Source organism: Brachyistius frenatus, unplaced genomic scaffold, assembly GCF_029030835.1.
Source record: "Brachyistius frenatus isolate BFR_SWC_R1_liver_20210118 unplaced genomic scaffold, ASM2903083v1 Contig_25, whole genome shotgun sequence".
NCBI lineage: Eukaryota > Metazoa > Chordata > Actinopteri > Embiotocidae > Brachyistius > Brachyistius frenatus.
Genome location: NW_027210624.1, coordinates 2641294 through 2662334, shown reverse-complemented (window position 1 = coordinate 2662334; position 21041 = coordinate 2641294). Strand labels below are relative to the sequence as shown.

The window sequence follows — 21041 nt, the reverse complement described above, 5'->3', positions numbered from 1 at the left end:
TATGTTGTGGCATGGTGTTGTCTATAGCAGCTGGATAACAGACAGTGTGCGGTACAGCACACACACTTCAGGTTGTTCATTCAAGTCTCCCTCCATTCACCCTCACCTCTGACCTTCCCTCACGGATAAACCTGACCTGCTAATAAAAGGCTTTTATATAATAAGACAGCCACAGCTGAGCTCCCCATTTCACAAAAATCACCTTCCAAAATGCTCCTGCCAAGTTAATGTCAAACACCATCGGACTGAAAGAGGCTCAATACAAAGGCCGCAAGCAAAAAGCACACCGAGTATTCATTTCAGACATGCTGGCCTTGGATTTGGAATTTCAATTGAAGGTTGTGGGTGATGCTATTTGAATAAAAAAAAGGAAGCAAATCAATATTAAAAACAATTCAGCAGGACAGACAAACAGAAAGAAAATAATATAAGGTTTGATGAGTTACAAAAACAACAGCTAAAGAGCAAGACAGAGAGGAACAGAAGTTTGGATATCTTTAACAAGACATCACACTAAAAAGGAACACAGACAAAAAGGAAAAGAAAAAAAAACTCCCAGGTGGGTTGTTGCAGAACAAGAGAAGGGATGAAAGAGAAGCAAAAAGATGAGCAAAGGCAAAATAGAACAAAAAAACAAACAAGTTATGCTCAACAAGTCACAAAATAGTAGCAAACAATGCAAAAAGGAAGAGCAGTGAGAGAAAAAAACCAGGAGAGATTATTCTCCCTGGCTTGCTATAATAAGCCATATGTGTTTTAGTACAGTTGAATGTAGCGTGAAGAGGCCTGAGGAAGCACTGCAGACATGACTGTAAAACTCAGCTGGACATGTGCGCTCTATACTGAGACAGCCCAGATAGCCATCGCGGTCTCAGTCACAGCACGACAAAGGACCCCTCCACAAAGTTTTTACGACACATCAGATCGTAAAATGCGGAGAAAGCCAGATACCAGAGAGGTAGCAGTAAATCAGCTGGCTCATATCGAGTGCCTAATCCCTTTAGTGTGTTGTGCTAAGCGTGGAGAAGCCAGAATACGAAGTATTGTAAAGTCATTGGGAGATGTGATGAGTTTACAGTGCTAGCTGATGACTGAGGACTCCCATTGGCTTATATTGTGGAGATTTAGCAGACCTGAGCCTGACTCAGCCATATTTGGACTCGCAGGGAAATGAGCAGAACATGGCTGGCTGTTGTGTGTAAAGGAAATGATTCCAGACAATGGAGAGACTCTAGGTGTATGGTGTGTGTGGCTTGCATCCATATGCTCTTTTGGCAAGCGAATCATTGATGTGCGGTTCCCTTCATGAGCCAAGAAATAAATATATCAATGCTGAGAAATACATTAAACATCTGTTGTTGACTGCATAGAAATAGACTTCATGTTGGACTGATGGTGAATATATGACAGTTGGATCTATGAAAAAGAGATTGAAGAGTAAGAAGACAAAGACTCACTTGTATTGAAAAAAATCCAATGGTTCTGTCAACTGAATACAAAAAAGGCAGCCTCCTGCTGTTAGCTCATTTTATACCTTTTCAAGTGACAGTGACAAGATGATGACTTAAATTGTTGTAATTAACGTAACTCATCGCATGCTACAGATGGGACTCAAGAACTACATGGGATACCTGAACATTACAGGTTTGTCAACCAAGGATAAGTCCAGTGTATTTCCCAATAAAGAGGCTATTGTGGATCTATGGGTCATGCTAACTTTGAACGCTCAACCTCCTTTGTAACGATTCTGAGAAACAAGGGGTCTGTGACCTAGAAGAAGCTCTGCAGCTTTCTGTAAAGTGTTAAAGTTTCAGTAGCATTCGAAGGAAAACCAGAAATTAGCCGCCTGGACGAGTCATTTTTATGCCTCCGCACTGGCAACAGCTGTGACTGGAGGCATGTTTTTGGGTTGTCTGTCTGTCCGTCCCAGTCTCATGAATGTTATATCTCAAGAACAAATGTTAACTTGGTCCAAAAAAAAGAACAGATTTGATTTTGTGGGTAAAAGGTCAAAGGTTAAGGTCACAGTCTGCTCATATTGTCCAACTCTCATGACCACAATACCTCAGAAACACTGTTAATGAATTTCTTCAAATTTGGCCCAGATCGTTGGTTGGACAAAAGAAGGCTGGTCAAAAGGTCAAGGTATCTGTGACTTCACATCCGTCCCATGCTAGCAAACATCACATCTCCAGAATGACTTGACTTCAGAAAAAAATGGGTGTAAACTGCAACTGCACCGGTTGGCAGAGACAGACAACTGTGAGGTGGTAATTCCAGTCTTACAAGATCAAATGCTTTTCTTTCCAAGTTTTTGGATTGCAAGAATAAGATGATAAAATACACACCATGTAGTTTCCATCAACTACTGATGCGCAGTACATAGATTCCAGTTGTAGCTGCCGAGCAGACTAATGTGAGCATTTCAAAAGGGATGACTACATCCTGTTGAATCATAAAGGGCAAAACACTTTTCCCTCAAACATACAGTTGATTCTGAGCAACTGAGTGCTGCAGCAGTTTATGCTTTGGTATGTGTCATCTTGCATTGTACTATTTGAGCCACAATAGCTCCATTAATGGGAAATATGCAAGGTAGAATAAACTGGAATTATCCTTAAAACACATTAATTCAATCTAAAAAGAAACCTGTAATGGAATGTCACAGTTTCTGTTTCTAATCTGAAAATATTGTTGTATATTAAAACTGAAACTCTACTAAAGCCACAGTTCAAAGTAGCCTGTGATACCCTGCAGAGAGTTCACAAAAGTGGAAGCCACAGTGCACTATAGAGCGGGCCATGAGGGCCAAAGACGAGCAGAAATTCTGAGAATTCATGAACACTTCCCGGTCCTCTGCTTTTACATGTTTTATTCCCTACGGGTTGCTCAGTTTGACACGGGTCAGAGATGAAGCTTCACTGACAAAATATGTCTAATATTTTACTCTCTTCTCCACCATCTGTTGGAGTGTGCTGTTACTTTGGCTCAGCTCTGACAACTAAAGTGTCTTTAAATAGGATTATCAGCCTACGCTTCCAGACACACTAATCACGAGGAGAGTTGCCGTCTCACGTTCAGAGCGCTCAATCATTTCCCTTTTTTTTAAACCTGCCTGTTGGACTGGGAACATACCTCTTTCTCAGCAAGAACTTAAGGTCTGTCAGCACCTCATGGAGGCAGCCATTTTGAGAAGTTAATTGGCTTCCCTTTTCTTTTGGAAGCCGCAGGGAAGATGTACCTGGGCTTTTTTTTTTTTTTTTTAGGATTCATAATAAGTCTCGAAAAGGTGAATTTAGAAGAAAGGGAAAGTGTTTTATAATCCCTGCTCGTCTTTTTGGAAGACAAAAATGGGTGTTATCAGGAGGAACTAGTTTCAGATAAAGACTATCCATGCCACCGCTGGATATCTGCAAGGAGGGCAGCATAAGCTTCATATCTAACAGTTATTTCTTTGATTTGAGGTGCAGAGGGGAGAGAAGGAATGAGAATGAGGAAATAAAACAGTAAAGAAGTTGAAAACAGAGACTGCTGGAGGTTGCAAGATTTCAGAGCACAATATCTCTGACATCATAATTGATGCAGCTCCCATACATATGCAGCACTGTGGAAAATAACTTCTGGGCAAGATACTGTTTGAATTAGTATCTAGTTGACAGTGGAGTAATAACGAACAGACACAATGTCAATCTTTTGATGTTGTTACATTTTTACACCTTTCACATTCACATGAATCTTGATGACCTAACTGGCAAAGAATAGCAGGTATTTTTGTGGTACTTCTCTTGATTCCATTTAAATCTCAATCCACACCGTGTGTTAACAGCTACAATATTAACCGCAGGTATCTGTTACCGTCCGTTCTAGGCTGCCCGTGCCTTCGCTTGCGTTTGGTTTGTGGTTGTGCTTCTGGAAACCAGCAGTAGTGGACCAGCGAGCCGGGTTCTTTCTAGATGGTTCCTCTGGAACAACCGGGACCTCGCCTGGAGGAAAGTCAGCCAGGGAGGGATCGCTGCTGCGGCGGACATTCAGAGTCATGTCTGTGGAGAGTACAGGGAGAGTGGGAAGAAAAAAAATAAGAAGGGGATTGTGAGTCATGAAATCGGAATCAAAAGAGTAAAAGAGTTACGACAAAATCAAACCACTTGCTGCTTTTTCCACTTATAAAGCAGCATACTTTCTACTTCAGTGTTGAACAATGGTCCATTTTCTGGCTCACCGCTCTGTCCCCTACTGTACCTCCTCAACTGCACTATATGAAATGTCAGCTGAGACATGGGAAGTCGTAACTGTAAGTACTTTTGTTTTCATAAAAGCTCTATTAAGCCCCAAAGAAAACATTGAACAATCTAACTATGGAAAGTTTGGCTTGGCGTCAGTCCAGTTGCAGTGAAAGAAATTCACTGTAGGTGGACTGCACACCCAATTTTAGCTGGAAAATTACCCACACCCCTGTAAAAAATGTAAATAAACGTGATCATCTAACCTCTTGTTAAGTCCAACCACTCTAAAAACAACAATTATAATTGCAGCAAAATGGCCCATATATCATAATGCGACTCTGAAGATAACGGTTGTTCTCATACACTCTGCTACCAAGTGACTTACATTGTGGAAAGTTTCCAGGGATTGAAACAGGGTCTCACAACTAACATTACCCCGGCCATCAAACATCTACGAGAAACCTATACAGGAAACACTGGGCCATGTTACAGCTGCCACATTGACCAATCAGAAACTAAAATCTGGTATAAAGTTTCCACATCTCATTACAGCTGCCAAAACAAGCAGAGGGAATGAAGCTGCTCCACACTTCACACTCCAGTTAAAACATTCCCTCAGAATCCTGCTGATGTCTGTTACACAGGGAACACGGTACGTGAATCCGTTAGCTGTGGTGTAAATCATCTGGATTTTCCCAAAAGGCCATATGGATTTGTTTGCGACGATCTCGCAGTCTACGAGTTACACCCGTAATTATGCAAATAGTTGGGTAACCACCTGTCATTCGTCAGCGGATCACTGCAGCGAGCATATGCCGGTGCTAAGCCTCCATCTGATACACCAGCAACATGTCTTAGTGGTAGAAGTGATGCATTTTAATCACGGCTTACGCTGCACTGCAACTCATGCGTATTTAACACTGACAAGACTGGGGAGTTTGGAGTACAACAGTGAGTGTTGCTTGTAACCGCTTGCAGGTAGCCTGAAAGAAAGGCAGTCAACGTATGTGACTGAATCCTAAAAATTAAAGGTGAGCTCTACATGTGTTTGTCACTATCTGTATACCGTCATTACTGGCATTAAGAGATATACAAATAAACTCAACTTGTAGCGGCCTACATAGTGCAGATTTTACAGTGCATCCACACACTGTACATATGAAGGTGGTTGTATCTGTACGTGGTCTCAGGTACAGCAGCCTTGTTTTTTCTAGGAATCACATTCATATTGGACAACTGAGCAACCTAACAATTTCCATCCAGCACTGACATAGCGCCCTGAGATTCTCAGTCATATACAGTCACATTCACCGCGACGGCTGAAATACTGAATTTGAGTTTCACAAACCAGTGGGTTACGTCACAATTGGTTGTCACTTGATTGGACATGAAATAATGTACAGGTTTTTCAAAATCTTAGGAATTCTTGTCTGGTAATTCTTCCAATTAAAAATAAATAATTTGTTCATGCCATCGACATGACACAGAACGAAGCATTTGCCTACAAAACACGTACAGCTGTATCTGTACAGTATGTTTAATGATGTAACAATGCTGTGGTAAAAGTTTGGTTAGGTTTGTTTAAACTTAAGCTTTAAGTGAATATTTCACCACAATTACAAAAGTGGTCATTATTGTTGTAATAATAAATATGGAGTTAAGATTACAGCCTAAAGTATGTTTTGCTGTTCCATCTGTCTTCATACTGTTACTTAATATCCTCTTTTGCTCCCAGCACATGTTTTTTTTTTGTCTGAAAGGAGTAACATTGACATTGTTCTTCGAAGTACACAGAACAGAAATCAATAAACTTTAGTTAGGACTCAGTGATATTACAGCAGGGTAATGTAAATGCAAAATATTGCGAGTCATTAAATCTAAGCTGTGTGTTACAAAAAACATTATTGCTGCCTACTTTTCTGCAAGGTTTCATTACATTTTAGTCTCCCAACAACTCTCAGTACAGCTGATGTCAGTGCAGAAATATTTGCACCATTATTCTGTTTCAGTCAAAAAGATCTGTTGTCACAGTATGTATCTCCCTCCACTCCGAGCAGGGAAACTCTGGTCGAGAGGCTTCATATGCAAATGACTAGACGATGACATCTGGAAACGTATAGGAACTCTCTCAGCAACTACAAAGTGGAGTCGATGACAGGAGTGTCACACGGGGGTTTCAGACTACTACAAAGTAGCTCGAGTTAATAAAACACTTCTCATGAGGGAATCGCTGGTGCAACTCAAGTTCTGCGGCAGAAACAGGTAGCTGGTAGAAACACACCTAACAAAGTTTGATCTCCTCCTTACTAAACCGTTCCTCAGACATAGACCATGGCAACAAAACTCTTCAGCAGCTTTTAATACAATGTGTATTCCTTTGTTCCAAATGTGTTTTATTTATTTTGGCCGCTGTCTATAGGCTTCCTCAAGGGAGGTTGGGAATGGAATAAAGAAACCAACTCTAGTAGCCAGACAGCCAGTCACTGAGTTTACTTTTACATTAGGCTGAAGATTCAATAAGTCAATTTAATAAACTTTTGTCCCTTTCTGTAATGGCTGGTTCATGTCCAGTTCAGGGCTCTAATGATATTCACCTCGGACAGTGGGGGTAATTAGCATCCAGTGTTATCTACATGATAGACTCAGAGATGACACACAAATGGAGGAAGACAGAAAGTGTGAGGGACACAGAAAGACAAAGAAAATGTGAGAGAAAAATTGACAAAACTCTCTCTATCTCTGAATACACATATTTTCCCAATAGGATAAAACATTTTTTCTAGTAAGGACATTTTAATAAAGCTTGTTTTGTGTGTCTATGAATAGAGAGTTACACAAGACACTTGATATGGATTAAAAGCCTTGATATATTTCCCGGAATACCCCAAGGCTCCAACTGGACATTTGTGGGTCTTTGGAAACCATGACAACATCAATCTTGCTTTATTCCATTTGATTACTTCCAGATGCTAACAGACTAACATGTCCATTGTCATGGGATAATCTATTGGTATCGTTTGAGAACCATGCAGACCCAACATTAACATCAAAGAGCTGATATAAATTAGAAAGCTACAGTTGGCAGAGACCGCGAGTGGACTTAAGAATGTCTATGCGAGATCAAATATAACATCATGTGATGATATCACCTCGGATATGCAATTTAATTTTGAACTGATAAGACACAAGATTAGTTTTTAGATTTGATCAGATCATGTCATTTTTGTTGACCATGTGCTCCCTCACAGATATATAAAGCTATATATTAGCTAGATATATATAGGAGAAAACATGTCTGCTAAAACTCTTTCTATCAATGTTTAGTTAACTAATAATAATGTTTGCTCCAATATAATGCCACCGGCATCTAAACATGGACAAGATTCCCATTTATCAGTGAGGTTTGCTCTTTAATAAAAGGCTAAACCATCATGGGTACAAATCCTTACAGATTCCACATGATAAATAAGAGAGCGTGTGCCTGTTTGTGTGTTAAGAAGGTCACGATATGAAGATTCTCTCCCATCCCCGTTCTCCCTGGCCAATTTTCCTTTACTTAATTTGTGATGGGATTATCCCGGCGGTCCGAAGGGTTTGGTCGGTCCCACATTTAATAACCAGCACCGCCACTTCAGACCGAGCCAGCAATCGATCCAGGCTGAAGAGGAAGCGAGGCCGTGGGGGGGTGGTGGCTAATATAACGAGGCCCTAATCCAGCCCCTGTAGTGAGGGATTACGGTCAGGGCACAGGGTCGTGCAGATGTACACGCACCACAATCCACCACAGAGAGGTCTGACTCTCCAGAGGCTATTACCTCGTATTGTGTTGTCCTTTATTTATCTCTCACTCTCACCTTGTTTGGAGGGGAAATTTATCAGTTTGAGTGAAGCACTGTCATATTTACACAACAAAGGGTCAATATTAAAGTCATTTAGATCAGTATTAGATGGAAGAATCTTAATTGTAGGACGTGTTAGTGCTGTACGGTTCATCTAGTTGGATCTGGGTCTACAGTTGGGGCACAGCTACTGGCTTTTGATATTTTTATGACTAATAAAAAAAAGAGCTTTTTCATTTCTATTTATAAAATAATTTGCGAAAAAATGGAGACTCTTCATTTCTTTCCAGTTTGAAAGCCAAAAGCAGTCACTTATAACAGCCCAACAATTAAACACAGTATCTCAGCAAAGTGTGAAATAGACACGCCGGTCCACTACAGAAACGTTCACGCCTTGACAGGCCAAAGCGTGGCTATTTCACGTTTTGAAAGTGTGAAACTTACAGGCACGGAATTTGTTATGTGACGCAGGATCATGTGACCAATGTCCCGCAGAAAATGTGTTTTTTTTGGGGCTGAATTAAGAGGATGCCTTGGTGCTTTTAGTCACAGACTGCCATGTGGCATGAGGAGATTCAAAACCAGGAAACATCAATATTTTTATTGAGTTGTTTTTTTTTCCTAACTCCAACCATTTGGTTTAGCTATGAGTTTCATTTTCTTGTAAAGCACATGGCCCTACGCATGCAGAAGGTTTCATTTTTGTCCACCACAGGAAAACGTGGAACTTTCACGCCTAGACAGGCAAAAGCGTGTCTACGTGAGTCTGGGTTGGTGCATTGGTGCAGTCAGTAGTTCAAACAGATAACAGCATCATTTATCCCTGATGGGAAGGTATTCCTCTCATAAATAAGGTCATTACAAATCCAATGTCAGTGAGTCCAGAGGTGTGTTTCATACCTGCAAAAGTCGTATTAGCTGAATGACTAATCCACACAGATGACCTGTTAACAACATTTCCTGCTGTTTAAACGAGGCCGCATGCTGTAAAAAAAAATGCTCCAAAACAGTTCCACTGATTAATTCACTCCACTGAAAACACCACACTGCAGCACTGCATACTTTTTACTTAGTCATCAATCAAGCCGGTCGTAAACAACATCAACCAGCAGTACAGTTACATTCACCTTACCACACTCACTTCCCCACTTTTTTTTCCTCAAGGGGCTCTAATAACGCAGCAAAATCAACTTCCAACTTTGTGGTGAAAGAGATGGGGGGTCAGCTCTAATGTATTAGCTCTGGAAGTTTTCAATCACTGAAATGGCATGAAGTAAAGACTCCTTAGTATACCTGAAAAGCAGGGAGCGGCCCTTCCTTCCTGACAGGCTGCCAACTCAAGGTAATGGAGCTTGTGCTTCAGCATACTAATAAGGTTACAGAGAGGACACAGTAAGGATAGCCTTGTTTCTGCTTGTGTTCTTGTATTTCTGCTTTTATGATGACCGTTTACATTACACAGATTGAAAAGTAAAATCCAGTCCAATTCTCCCACTCATCACTTATACAAGGAAATATGTATCATATATATAATCAAAGACCTGACAGAAGGGTAAGATACTGTATGTCCCTCCTTCAATTGGAAAAAATGTGCTAGTCTTAACTGGAACACTCTTTGCTCCATTATAATCGATTGCATTGCCACCCGAATGCGCAAACCTGAGGCCTGTTCTCTTAAGGTTGTTAAATCATCAAGAAAAATTAGGGCATGATAAACTTAAAGGATGAATAAAAACAAAATCACATCGAGCTCTGAACTGCAACTTTTTTTGATTGAAACTTGCAAGCTAAGGTATCTGACATCGGCTGTAAACAAAAAAACTCCAACTCTGACGTCAATCATCTGGGTGTGCCCAGGAGCGCAACATTTTTTGGGAGTTTAATCATGATCAAGAGCTGTGTGACAGCAGAGCATTTTGGTGTGGATTCATCCTTTAATCTGAATTTGTGAGGTGAGTTATAGGAGTGGTAGGAGCATAACATCTGCAGCGCACCAAACATTACAGATGATAAAAAGTATCCAAGGATGGAATTTTCCTGTACGGTAAGATGTGGGTTAGAGGTTATAAAATAAATGAAGCCAGGTCCTTGCTGGTATTTAAATACAAATGTGTGCACATTGAGTATATAGGCACTACCGGCCAACAAAGGATGAGGACTATCTGCTGGGTGAATTAGGTATTTTCTCTTGTGGCCCTCTCGCTCCGGCGTACTCTGAGTCTATGCTTTTACATCAACCTGATTTAAATATAAATGCCAAGCGACCGTGGCTTCATGAAATGTCTAAAAGCTATTTTTTTTTTCCAGGGCTACTTTGAATACTTCAAGCCTGGGCCAGTTCAATGTCTGAATAAATGATGGCACTGAGCCATTTTAGCTCTCTCTCCAACCACCGACTACATATTGCTGTCCCTCGTGAACAGCAAGGGGGATTTCCACTGAATACACCCTGACCTGAATCATCCACAGGGAGGACAAAAGGTTCTATTTTTTGGGAGGAGCAGAACAGTTCTGGTGTGGTGGGAACCAAGTCTGTGGAAACGGGGAATGAAATATGTAGAGGACTTAAATAGGATGCTGGTCAAACAAAGGTCAAAGAGGGTCGAGACTACAACTCATGAGTGCTTCTGTGAAATGTTTAGCAAATTCTAATCTGATGTAATGTCAGTGAGCCAGACGAGACAAAGTTTGAATAAACATCAACTGCTGACCTTTGAGAGCAGAAGATGGAATCCAATAGATAGATGGATGGAAAAACACTTCAAAGTAAAGGGGCAGTTATGAAAACAAAAACCTTAGTTAACTTTAGAGCTAAGTGCCCTATTGTCTATACATTGTGTTTGTGTGTGTGTGTGTGTGTGTGTGTGTGTGTGTGTGTGTGTGTGTGTGTGTGTGTGTGTGTGTGTGTGTGTGTGTGTGTGTGTGTGTGTGTGTGTGTGTGTGTTTGTGTTTTTAACCGAGTGTGTGTGTGTGTGTGTGTGTTTGTGTTTTTAACCATGTGTGTGTGTGTGTGTGTGTGTGTGTGTGTGTGTGTGTGTGTGTGTGTGTGTGTGTGTGTGTGTGTGTGTGTGTGTGTGTGTGTGTGTTTGTGTTTTTAACCGTGTGTGTGTGTGTGTGTGTGTGTGTGTGTGTGTTTGTGTTTTTAACCGTGTGTGTGTGTGTGTGTTTGTGCTTTTAGCCATATGTTTATTTAATCTATAAGATTCCTTGTACATTTGCACCTGTTCCTTAATATAAACTACATTTTCCTCCTATTTTAGATCAAATCCTCTTGTGTATTAATGGAAGCACAGTGAAGCTGCTCGTGACCAAACATGGAAATATAACAAAGGTCGTCTGCCAGCCTGTCTCCCATTTCATTTTCTTTCCATACAAACCTTAAAGATCAAATCCTTAAACAAACGTGTACTGGAAAACCAGGATGAAATGCTTCTAATCTGCCCTGGGAAATCAAGAAAAGTCCATTGTTCAGTTCAAATATGTAATTTGGTAAAGGATCAAAAGGTAATGTTTGCAGAGAAATCAAAACACTGTCCTGTCTCTGTCACCAATTCTGTTTATAGCTTCGAAGGTCTTTCTATAAGAGAATCTCTACCTCGTATAATGGTTTTATAATAATATCACAAGTTAAAAATGAACTGTTTACGGCTCATCTAGATCACTTCAATCTTCTTTGACCTGCAGAGTAGATCGTAATATGATCCAATTGATTACTTTTTAATAAAGATATCACTGACTCTGTCAGTCTTGTCCTCAATGACAAACTTCATACATCAATCATATTAGTTTTGGGTATGATGTCCCGTCACAGTGCCTGAGTCAAACACTAAGGCAGCAGAGAGCCGGATTCCCACCGGGTTGCTGAGTCAACCATCCAGTTTTCATTCTGAACAAGAAATAAAGAGAGACAGAGACGGATTATTTTCTCCTGACAGGAAGACAATACAGACAATTTACTGGTGAGAAAGAGGAGCGGATGTCAGCCTTCCTCGAGCCCTCAGAGATGAGGCCTCAAGCAGCACACACCTCGACACTTCAACAATAATAACACCAAAGTATGTACATGTGTGTGTGCTTCCCTAGACAATGAAGATCTCAGACAGAAGGGGAGGGGTGCAGTTCACTCCCCAAATCAAACCTGACTCATCTAGGTCGAGGCTGCGCTCACGCTGGGACCCCGGAGAGCAACTCAACAACTGTGTGTGTGCGGATGTGTGTTGCTGTGTGTGCAGACTTACGTGTGATGTTTATGTTTATAGTGTTGAACATTTAATGAACAGTTTGGGGTCAGGTGATCATGTTTGATCTCAGGACCAGGAACGTTTCTGTTACCGGAAAAAGGTTCAGAAACATTAGGATTGTTTTCAGGCGTCAGTCCTGTCTGAAATCTAACTGGTTTAATGGTGAAATTTCATGAGAGCAGATTCAATTCCTAATAATTTATTATTTCAATGCCTTATAGATTAAAACAGTGCAAATCATGTTACAACATAGAATCGGCAGCCCCATTACAACATCACATCTCTATCCCAACCTAGACCAGACTCACTGAAACCCCCCTCCAAACCAGGACCTCCAGGGAGTTGCTAATCAACAAACCAAACAACCCCGAGTCGGCCCAGAAACAGGACCACAGCAGCACCTTCCATGTAAACATCATTTTGTGTGTTTCTCCATTATGGCCGGTCCGGAGGAACAGGCTCTTTTAGAAAAAGGGGCCATAAATCTCACTCAGTCTGATATGTGGCCGAGTCGATCATGATTAAAAACACCGCTCTGAAAATGTCAAGAGTCGGGAGGAGTGTGAGCTTGCAGAACAGCGAAAGCCTTGTTAAATTTTAGGGTTCGGTTTGGTCGGCTGAACCAATTTGAACCTGTAGAGAAAATATTTTTAAAAGGCTACAACTGCTGCAATAAAAAAAAAAAAAAAAAAAAAAAAAAAAAAAAGCCTTTTCCTAATTCAGACCTCCCTCCTGAGATGTCAACTCAAAGTGGGAGATCACTTCAGTCAGCTTCATTGTTTTCAGTCTGTAGCAGCTGCAATGAAACCAGAATCACATTAACAAGCTACCCCAAACAATTTGACTAATACTGCTTCCAATAGTATACATTAGAGACAAACTGTCTTACCAGTTGGCAGACTTCATTGGTCAATATTGGCCTACCACAGATAGATACACATTAACGTATGTTATCCAGTGTGAGGACAATTTTTACAGAACATAATGCTGAAACAAATGTTTGGGGTAAATAAGGCTTTGTTTAGACTGCAGGCAAATTTGACTTGTTTCTAAAATCAGATCTTTGAGGACAGACTGTTATTTGTAAGTGAGCAGATTGGATTTAGTGTGTCCAGACGTCACCAACCTATCTGCATGAGTTGCTGTGGTAACAACGTATGCGTAGTTACACTGGTGGCGCAGCTTTGAAACGCAAAAGCAAACTGCCAGCAGACAATTTATTTCAGCGTCTGTCACCGGCTGTTGCTGTCGTTGTCCTTCATAGCGCAAAAATATCCACTCTGCTAGTGGCAGCACACATTGTGTTCTCTCTGTCACTCTGAAAACGATGTTGTCATTGTGTGTTTTGTTGAGAATGACGCAGGACATTCAATCTGAGCCAGCAGACCGTGACGCCGCATGTGTAGAAATCTGATTGTAATCGCTTTTCAAACCACCTCCAAATGTGGTTTGGATCTGATGTGCATAAATCGCATTTCAGGTGGGTTTTTTTTTTTAACCGTCCAGACCTGCAAAAATCAAGAAAGATACAATCTGGATATGACAAAAAAGAGATTTGGGCTGGCAGTCTGAATGAGGCCTAAGAAACTGTTCTATTTGTGTGGGGTTTCTTTCAGCTTAGTTATAGCCCAAATTGTTACATTCTCAGTCAAGTTCTGTTTCTGGGCACTGATGCCATTTTGGGGAATAAAGTTTATCATTAAACTGTAGAATGTCCTGCCTCCATGAAATTTCCCCTTGGGGATTAATAAAGTGTATAAAATTTTAAAAAAAATATCTCTGTTACAAGTGTTCTAGTATCAGTCAGGCAAACAATTTTATGAATATGGCTTCAAATATTATTATTATTAACATGTGTGTACCATTGTAAAGCACATTACACATGTTGTCTGTCAGCCTGTATTGTGCTTTTGTTAAATTAAACAATATAAACTGGTAAGATTTCTAATCTGGACTTGTATACGTGTAGTTACACCAGTGTCATTAATATTCATCCCAACCCATCACTAACTCATACACGTCACATCCCATACAAGTGGGCTGTTAAATAAATGTCACTTTACTTGTGACGTTGTCATCAAAGAACGTTTCCATAATGAAAGAAGGTGGGCGTTCACCATCATTCGTACCACAGAGTGCAGTAAATAAACAAATGTTGGAAGTAAAACTGAAGAGCAGTGGAGCTGCTGTGCTGCTATCAAAAGGAGAAACTCTATTAATTATACATGACAGAGCACATGGTGCTAATACAGCCGGCTGATTTCAACATTATTATCACATCTCGAAATTGTATCCAGAAGAAATGTGTAGTATGTAAACATAAATTAATAATAGATTAATTCTGGCACATTGATAATATATCAGTCAAAACTATATTTCCATGGGAAAAAATTGTGACTCATTTTATGGCACTAGAGGTTTTCTTTCTTATCTCAAAGCAAGCTGAAATCGTCACAGATTTAATTGTCACAGGAGGCTTGTGAGCGGAAATTGGAGGTTGCTGCGTGAGTGACTGTAATGTAGGTTTGTGGCAGGTTAGACAGCATCTAAAGCATGCAGCTCATTCCACTGCAGCTTCCAGACAGCACGTACACAACATCCATAACGCAAACATTCCAGCCGCGAGAACAACTTCCTCCTCTGCTCTGAACAAAAACATCCCGACTGCTCTGCTCAGAGAAGACGACAAATGCAAACTTCCACCAGACTCACCCAACTTTTTTTCTGGAGCCTTTCAATGATTTATTGGGAGAAAAGAAAAAAAAAAAAAAAAAAAACAGGAAGTTATTTGGTGTGTGAGATGAGAGCAGTGCTGCATGACGAGTGATAGGAGCGCTGGTGTGAGAGCTGGTGTAAATATGATTGTTCAAGGGACTGACTGCCTGATGGGAGCTGCCACTGGGCGCATATGCTAGTCTTAATAAAGCTCTCTCACACCATATCTACCTCTATTCTGCTACACACACATAACAGCATGTATGAGGTCAGAGCTGTTGACATGCAACAAGTCAAAGCATATCAGAGAGGAGAGCTTTGCAGAACGCGGAGCGGAGCTCCAAAGACAAAAAACAAGAAAATAATTGAGAAACTCAGCACTACTCTGCTTCGGAAGAACTTCTATTAGGACTGTTTTAGTGAACACAAGCTCCATGGAAACCGATGGTGTTGTGATCTGCAGAGTCAATGTTTTAGATATGCATCACTCTGATCAGTCACACACTTTTAAGAAAGCACATGAGGTTTTTTATAGAAAGTCAAGGCAGGGAATGATGAGAGGGAAGCGGGGGTTTAGAGAAGCTAACGTTTTCTAGATAGGTACTGTCTGTGTAGCACCCCTGATAGGAATAACGTGTAATTGGGAAACAGGGTGACATAGAAAGGGGGGGGTTCCTTGTTTCACTATTAATGCTGACAATGACATTATGGCCAAAAATATTGCTGAGTTTGAGTGAGTGGTGGTTTTATGGCAATTAAATGAGAGTTACAGGGTGGCTATAACATTAAAGTGGTTATGTGTAGCACATAAAGATCAATAAATCATTACTGCAGCCACTCAATACTGCGTTTTACATCATATACCACTGGGTTGGATTTCACAGGGAATTAACTGGAATTTGTTACGGTGCAAAAATCAGATTGTTTTACATCTCAGGAAAAGAGTTATGTTCTTTGAGTGCAAGCATATCTTAAGTTTCTTGCTGTCGTAGATGGAAACAGTGAAAGGGCTCATCTGAACTCCAAAGTTTTAACTGCTCACCACTTGACTCCAAAGTTTAAGGTGTATAGAATGATGAAATATGCAAGTAACATTTCAGCGATTGCAACAGCTCTGGAAGTACTGAAGCTGTGACCATATGCTGAAAAGCATGAACTTTCTTCTTTGGGTGTCAGCATACTCACATATTTCCATTTGAAGGACCTTTGAAGAATGCCGAAGGCTCGCTTTACAATGTGCCGTCATGCTAAGATGGAAGTTTGCTTACTTTTTCATTTCTTGACACATTTAAGATGAGGACTCACCAACAATAGGACCATACCTCCAGTTCAAAGTGCCACAACCAAATTTAACTAAGCAGCGGTTCCTTTACATGTAAACTAACAGTGTGTTTTGTACCTTTTTCACTGATCACACACTGTGGAAACAGGTACGTGATCAATCAGAAGAAAGGTTTATATGTCTCCTATCAGGAGTTGCTCACAGAAACTTAAGAGTAAAAAAGGAAGAAAATCAGTGAACAGAGATTTGTTAAGAACAGAGATGTGTTAATTAGCACATTTCCCTCATTAGGTTAATAGAAAACGTAATCCAAACAGTTTTCTCCAAAATGTATTCAGTGCAAATTAGAAACTTAATTTCAATGATGCACAGTGGAAATTAGTGAACAAAACAAAACGATTGTTGCTTGCATCATTGTTAAAGACCATTAGAGATAAACCCCTGACAAACTTTAGTGCCACAGTTTTTAACATAAAAAAGTTACAACAAACTTTTTTTTAAAGTTCCTAAAGAGGTGCTTTTTTGTTTAGCCAAATCTTTCTAACGTGGTTGATAACATTTCTTAAAGCATTGAAACTGCTGGCATGATGGTGCTACTATTCTCAATTTCAAGAAAGCAGCTGGGCATGGTAGGCTGGGCCAGTAGAAACACAGAATCCAGCACCATAAAGGGAAAGTGCAAGGTCGATGAATTCAAACACAGCCTCCACATAAAGAGAGATCCCTGTCACCCACTTCCTAAAATGAGGGGGACCCAGGTTTGAATGGGGGACCTATTGTCTTTTTACTTTTTACTAATCTCAGTTTCAAAAAACAAGCTCGACATGAATTTAAGTAGAATAATTGACTATTCAGTAAGGTGAGCTATACCCCCTGACTATGTACAAAGGCCTGACTATGAACAAACTAAAAGTCAGCTAGCTGTGTGTTTACTCTACTTGCCTTGCAGATCAGTTTATTATAAACAATTTCAAATAAGAACAGTGTACATAAGCAAAGAAAACTTGAAGAATTCTTGCTCACATCGTTGTAAAACCCAATTAGAGATCAAGCCATTGTCACAAACTGTATTCCCACAATTTGTAATATAAAAATTGACAACAAAATGTTAACATTTTCCTAACAATACACCTTTCTAAAGACAAGTTTTTCTAAAACAAAGACTGGTACTTTGTTTTAACATGTCTGAAAGCACTGATCTCCATTTCAAAAAATAACTCAGGCAAGGTTTGAGGTGGTAATGTGGACAACTAGTTGGAGGAGCAACTTGCACACAGCCACAAAATGGAATAAGACCCATTTCATCCCCTCTCCCAATGAAGAGGGGGCACTCAGAGTTAAACGGGAGACCTCTTAATCTGCAGTAAAATGCTCTACCACTGACCTATACCCCCTGACAATGTATCAAAGCCTGACTACACAAAAACATGCAGCTAGCTGTGGGTTCACCACTTTCCCTCCTGATTAGTTTAATATAGACTTAATTTGAATTAGGTACAGAGTAAATAACTAAAGAAAACTGAAATAATTGTTGCTTGCATCGTTGTAAAACCCAATTGGAGATCGCGCCATTTCATCAAACTTTATTCCCATACTTCATAATGTAACAATTTTACAACATTTTCTTGACAATAGACTTTTCACTCATAATTTGTTTGTTAATCTTAAAGCTCTGTTCTCAGTTGTAAAGGAGAAGATAAGTAAGGATTTAATAGTCAGCTACTAAATGATGTAATGTGTGTATCATCCACTTACCCATTGAACAGGGGGCACCCAGAATTGAACTGGGGACCTCTTGATCTGCAGTCAAATGCTCTACCACTGAGCTATACCCCCTGATTATGTACAAAGGCCTTACTATGAACACACTAAAAGTCAGCTAGTTGTGTGTTCACTACTTGCCTTGCAGATCAGTTTATTATAAACAATTTCAAAGAAGAACAGTGTACATAAGCAAAGAAAACTCAAAGAATTATTGCTCACATCGCCATTGTCACAAACTGTATTCCCACAATTCATAATGTAAAAATTGACATCAACATTTTCCTGACGATATACTTTTCCAGACAAGTCTTTCTGAAGTAAGCAGTCATAATGTGTTTGTTAATCTTAAAGCTCCGGTTACAGTTGTAATGGAGAAGATAAGTAAGCTTTTAAGTGGAAAGATGAATCTTTCAGCAAGGTGTAAGCTAGTTGGAAGGGCAACTTGAAGTCAGCTATTAAATTAAGTCAGGGTCATCCACTTACCCATTGAACAGGGGGCACCCAGATTTGAACTGGGGACCTCTTGATCTGCAGTCAAATGCTCTACCACTGAGCTATACCCCCTGACAATATGTGGGTGCCTTACTATGCACAAAATAAAAGTCAGCTAGCTGTGGGTTCACTGCTATTTGCCTTGCAAATTAGTTTTATATCAACTTAATTCAATGAAGCAGTGAAAATAAATGAACAGAACTAAAATAATTACTGCTTGCATTATTGTAAAAGCAGAATAGAGATGAAGTCATGTCACCAACAGTGTATAACGTAACAAATTAACAGCAAAGTTTTAAAATGTTCCTGACCAGACACTGACCTTTTTTAAAGAGTTGTCTTTAAAAACAAAGTCTTGATATCCCATTTCTTAAAGAAGTGATCTCAGTTGGGCATGGATTTAAGAAGAAACATTGACTATTCAGCAAGGTGCAAGACAAACGTAAGAACAAATTGTCTAAATGAAGTGACATCACTGTCATCCCCATAGCAATGAAGAGGGGGCACCCAGAATTGAACTGAGGACCTCTTGATCTGCAGTCAAATGCTCTACCACTGAGCTATACCCCCTGACAAAATGTCAAAGCCTGACTATGTAAAAACTAGTCAGCTAGCTGTGGGTTCACCACTTTCCCTCCTGATTAGTTTAATATAGACTTAATTTGAATTAGGTACAGAGTAAATAACTAAAGAAAACTGAAATAATTGTTGCTTGCATCGTTGTAAAACCCAATTGGAGATTGCGCCGTGTCAACAAACTTTATTCCCATACTTCATAATGTAAAAAAAATGACAACATTTTCCTAACAATAGACTTTTCACTCATAATTTGTTTGTTAATCTTAAAGCTCCGATTTCAGTTGTAAAGGAGAAGATAAGTAAGGATTTAATAGTCAGCTACTAAATGATGTAATGTGTGTATCATCCACTTACCCATTGAACAGGGGGCACCCAGAATTGAACTGGGGACCTCTTGATCTGCAGTCAAATGCTCTACCACTGAGCTATACCCCCTGACAATATGTGGGTGCCTTACTATGCACAAAATAAAAGTCAGCTAGCTGTGGGTTGACTGCTACTTGCCTTGCAAATTAGTTTTATATCAACTTAATTCAATGAAGCAGTGAAAATAAATTAACAGAACTTATCATTGTAAAAGCAGTTTAGAGATGAAGTCCTGTCACTAACTTTAGTCCAACACTGTATAATGTAACAAATTAACAACAAAGTTTTAAAATGTTCCTGACCAGACACTGTTTTTAAAGACAATTCTTTAAAAAAAAGGTTGAGGTGTTGATATCCCATTTCTTAAAGCACTGATCTCAGTTGGGCATGGATTTAAGAAAGAAAATTGACTATTCAGGAAGGTGCAAGATAAACATAAGAACAAAATGTCTAAAAGAGGTGATATCACTGTGATTACCATACCAGCGAAGAGGGGGCACCCAGATTTGAACTGGGGACCTCTTGATCTGCAGTCAAATGCTCTACCACTGAGCTATACCCCCTGCCTGAGTTCAACAGCCTCGCTTTGTAAAAACTAGAAGTCTGCTAGCAGAACTGACAATTTTTGCTTGTATCATTGTGAAACGCAATTAGAGATCAAGCCCTGTAACCAACTTTAGTCCAACAGTTTATAATGTAACAGATTAACAACAAACTGTTAAATCGTCCCTCTAAGGATACTCTTTTTATCGACAAATCTCTTTAAAATAAGGACTTATGGAGTGCTTTTCCCATTTCTTAAGGTTGACCTCATTTTCAAGAAAGAAGCTCGGCATGGTTCTGAGTAGAAACATGGACTCTGGAGGATGGAGGAAGTTGGCTGAAAGGGCAACTTAACTGAGGCCCCATGTGAAGGTGGGGGTCCTGTCATCACCAGCCCCTAAATGAGGGTAGCACCTAGAAGAGGGGGCACCCAGATTTGAACTAGGGAACTCTTGATCTGCAGTGAAACGTTCTACCACTGAGCGATACCCCCCTTACATTGATCCCAGGCCTCAGCTGGCACTATGACTCAGCTATTTATGGGTTTGATCTCTGCTACTTGAATAAATCTCATATGACAGAGACAATTCAGACCAGCAGGCTTTCGGAAGTGGGCAGGAAATCCAATCCCTCACGTCAACCTGCATCTGCTCTGCTTCGAAAAAGGCACTAAAAAGTATATCCAGGGTGTTTTCCTGCGCTGACAAGTATATGCAGAGGAACGCAAATGGAAAAAAGCCGTTTCTTATGGAAATCAATCAAGAATATGATGCTATGATGAAAACAAAAATCTGCAGTTAATCAGAGAAATTTCAAGACAGGCTTCTCACAAGATATGACTGTTGGCTTCATTCATGTGTTTCTGATGTTTTCTGTAAAGCAAATCTCAAGACATATTAAATAATTCCCAGTTCAAATCAATGACAAAGAGAAAAAGCAGCTTTTCCCTCACATGCAAACATGCCAGAGCCTAAACTTCAGTTTAATACACCAACAT

At 40.0% G+C, this 21041-nt stretch overlaps 1 protein-coding gene and 5 non-coding genes across 6 annotated transcripts in view; all 6 read right to left on the bottom strand.

The window, feature by feature from the left end:
• Positions 1 to 21041, bottom strand: part of pard3aa (par-3 family cell polarity regulator alpha, a) — a 365970-nt gene that overhangs the window by 215145 nt on the left and 129784 nt on the right. The window contains exon 4 of the mRNA XM_069698055.1: positions 3856 to 4040. Coding sequence (XP_069554156.1) covers positions 3856 to 4040 — 185 coding nt within the window. The remainder of the gene's footprint in view (positions 1 to 3855; positions 4041 to 21041) is intronic.
• Positions 18065 to 18136, bottom strand: trnac-gca (transfer RNA cysteine (anticodon GCA)). The gene has a single exon. It is a non-coding gene; the product is annotated as a tRNA-Cys (tRNA).
• trnac-gca (transfer RNA cysteine (anticodon GCA)) lies at positions 18557 to 18628 on the bottom strand. The gene has a single exon. It is a non-coding gene; the product is annotated as a tRNA-Cys (tRNA).
• trnac-gca (transfer RNA cysteine (anticodon GCA)) lies at positions 19055 to 19126 on the bottom strand. The gene has a single exon. It is a non-coding gene; the product is annotated as a tRNA-Cys (tRNA).
• trnac-gca (transfer RNA cysteine (anticodon GCA)) lies at positions 19499 to 19570 on the bottom strand. Its single transcript has one exon. It is a non-coding gene; the product is annotated as a tRNA-Cys (tRNA).
• Positions 19993 to 20064, bottom strand: trnac-gca (transfer RNA cysteine (anticodon GCA)). Its single transcript has one exon. It is a non-coding gene; the product is annotated as a tRNA-Cys (tRNA).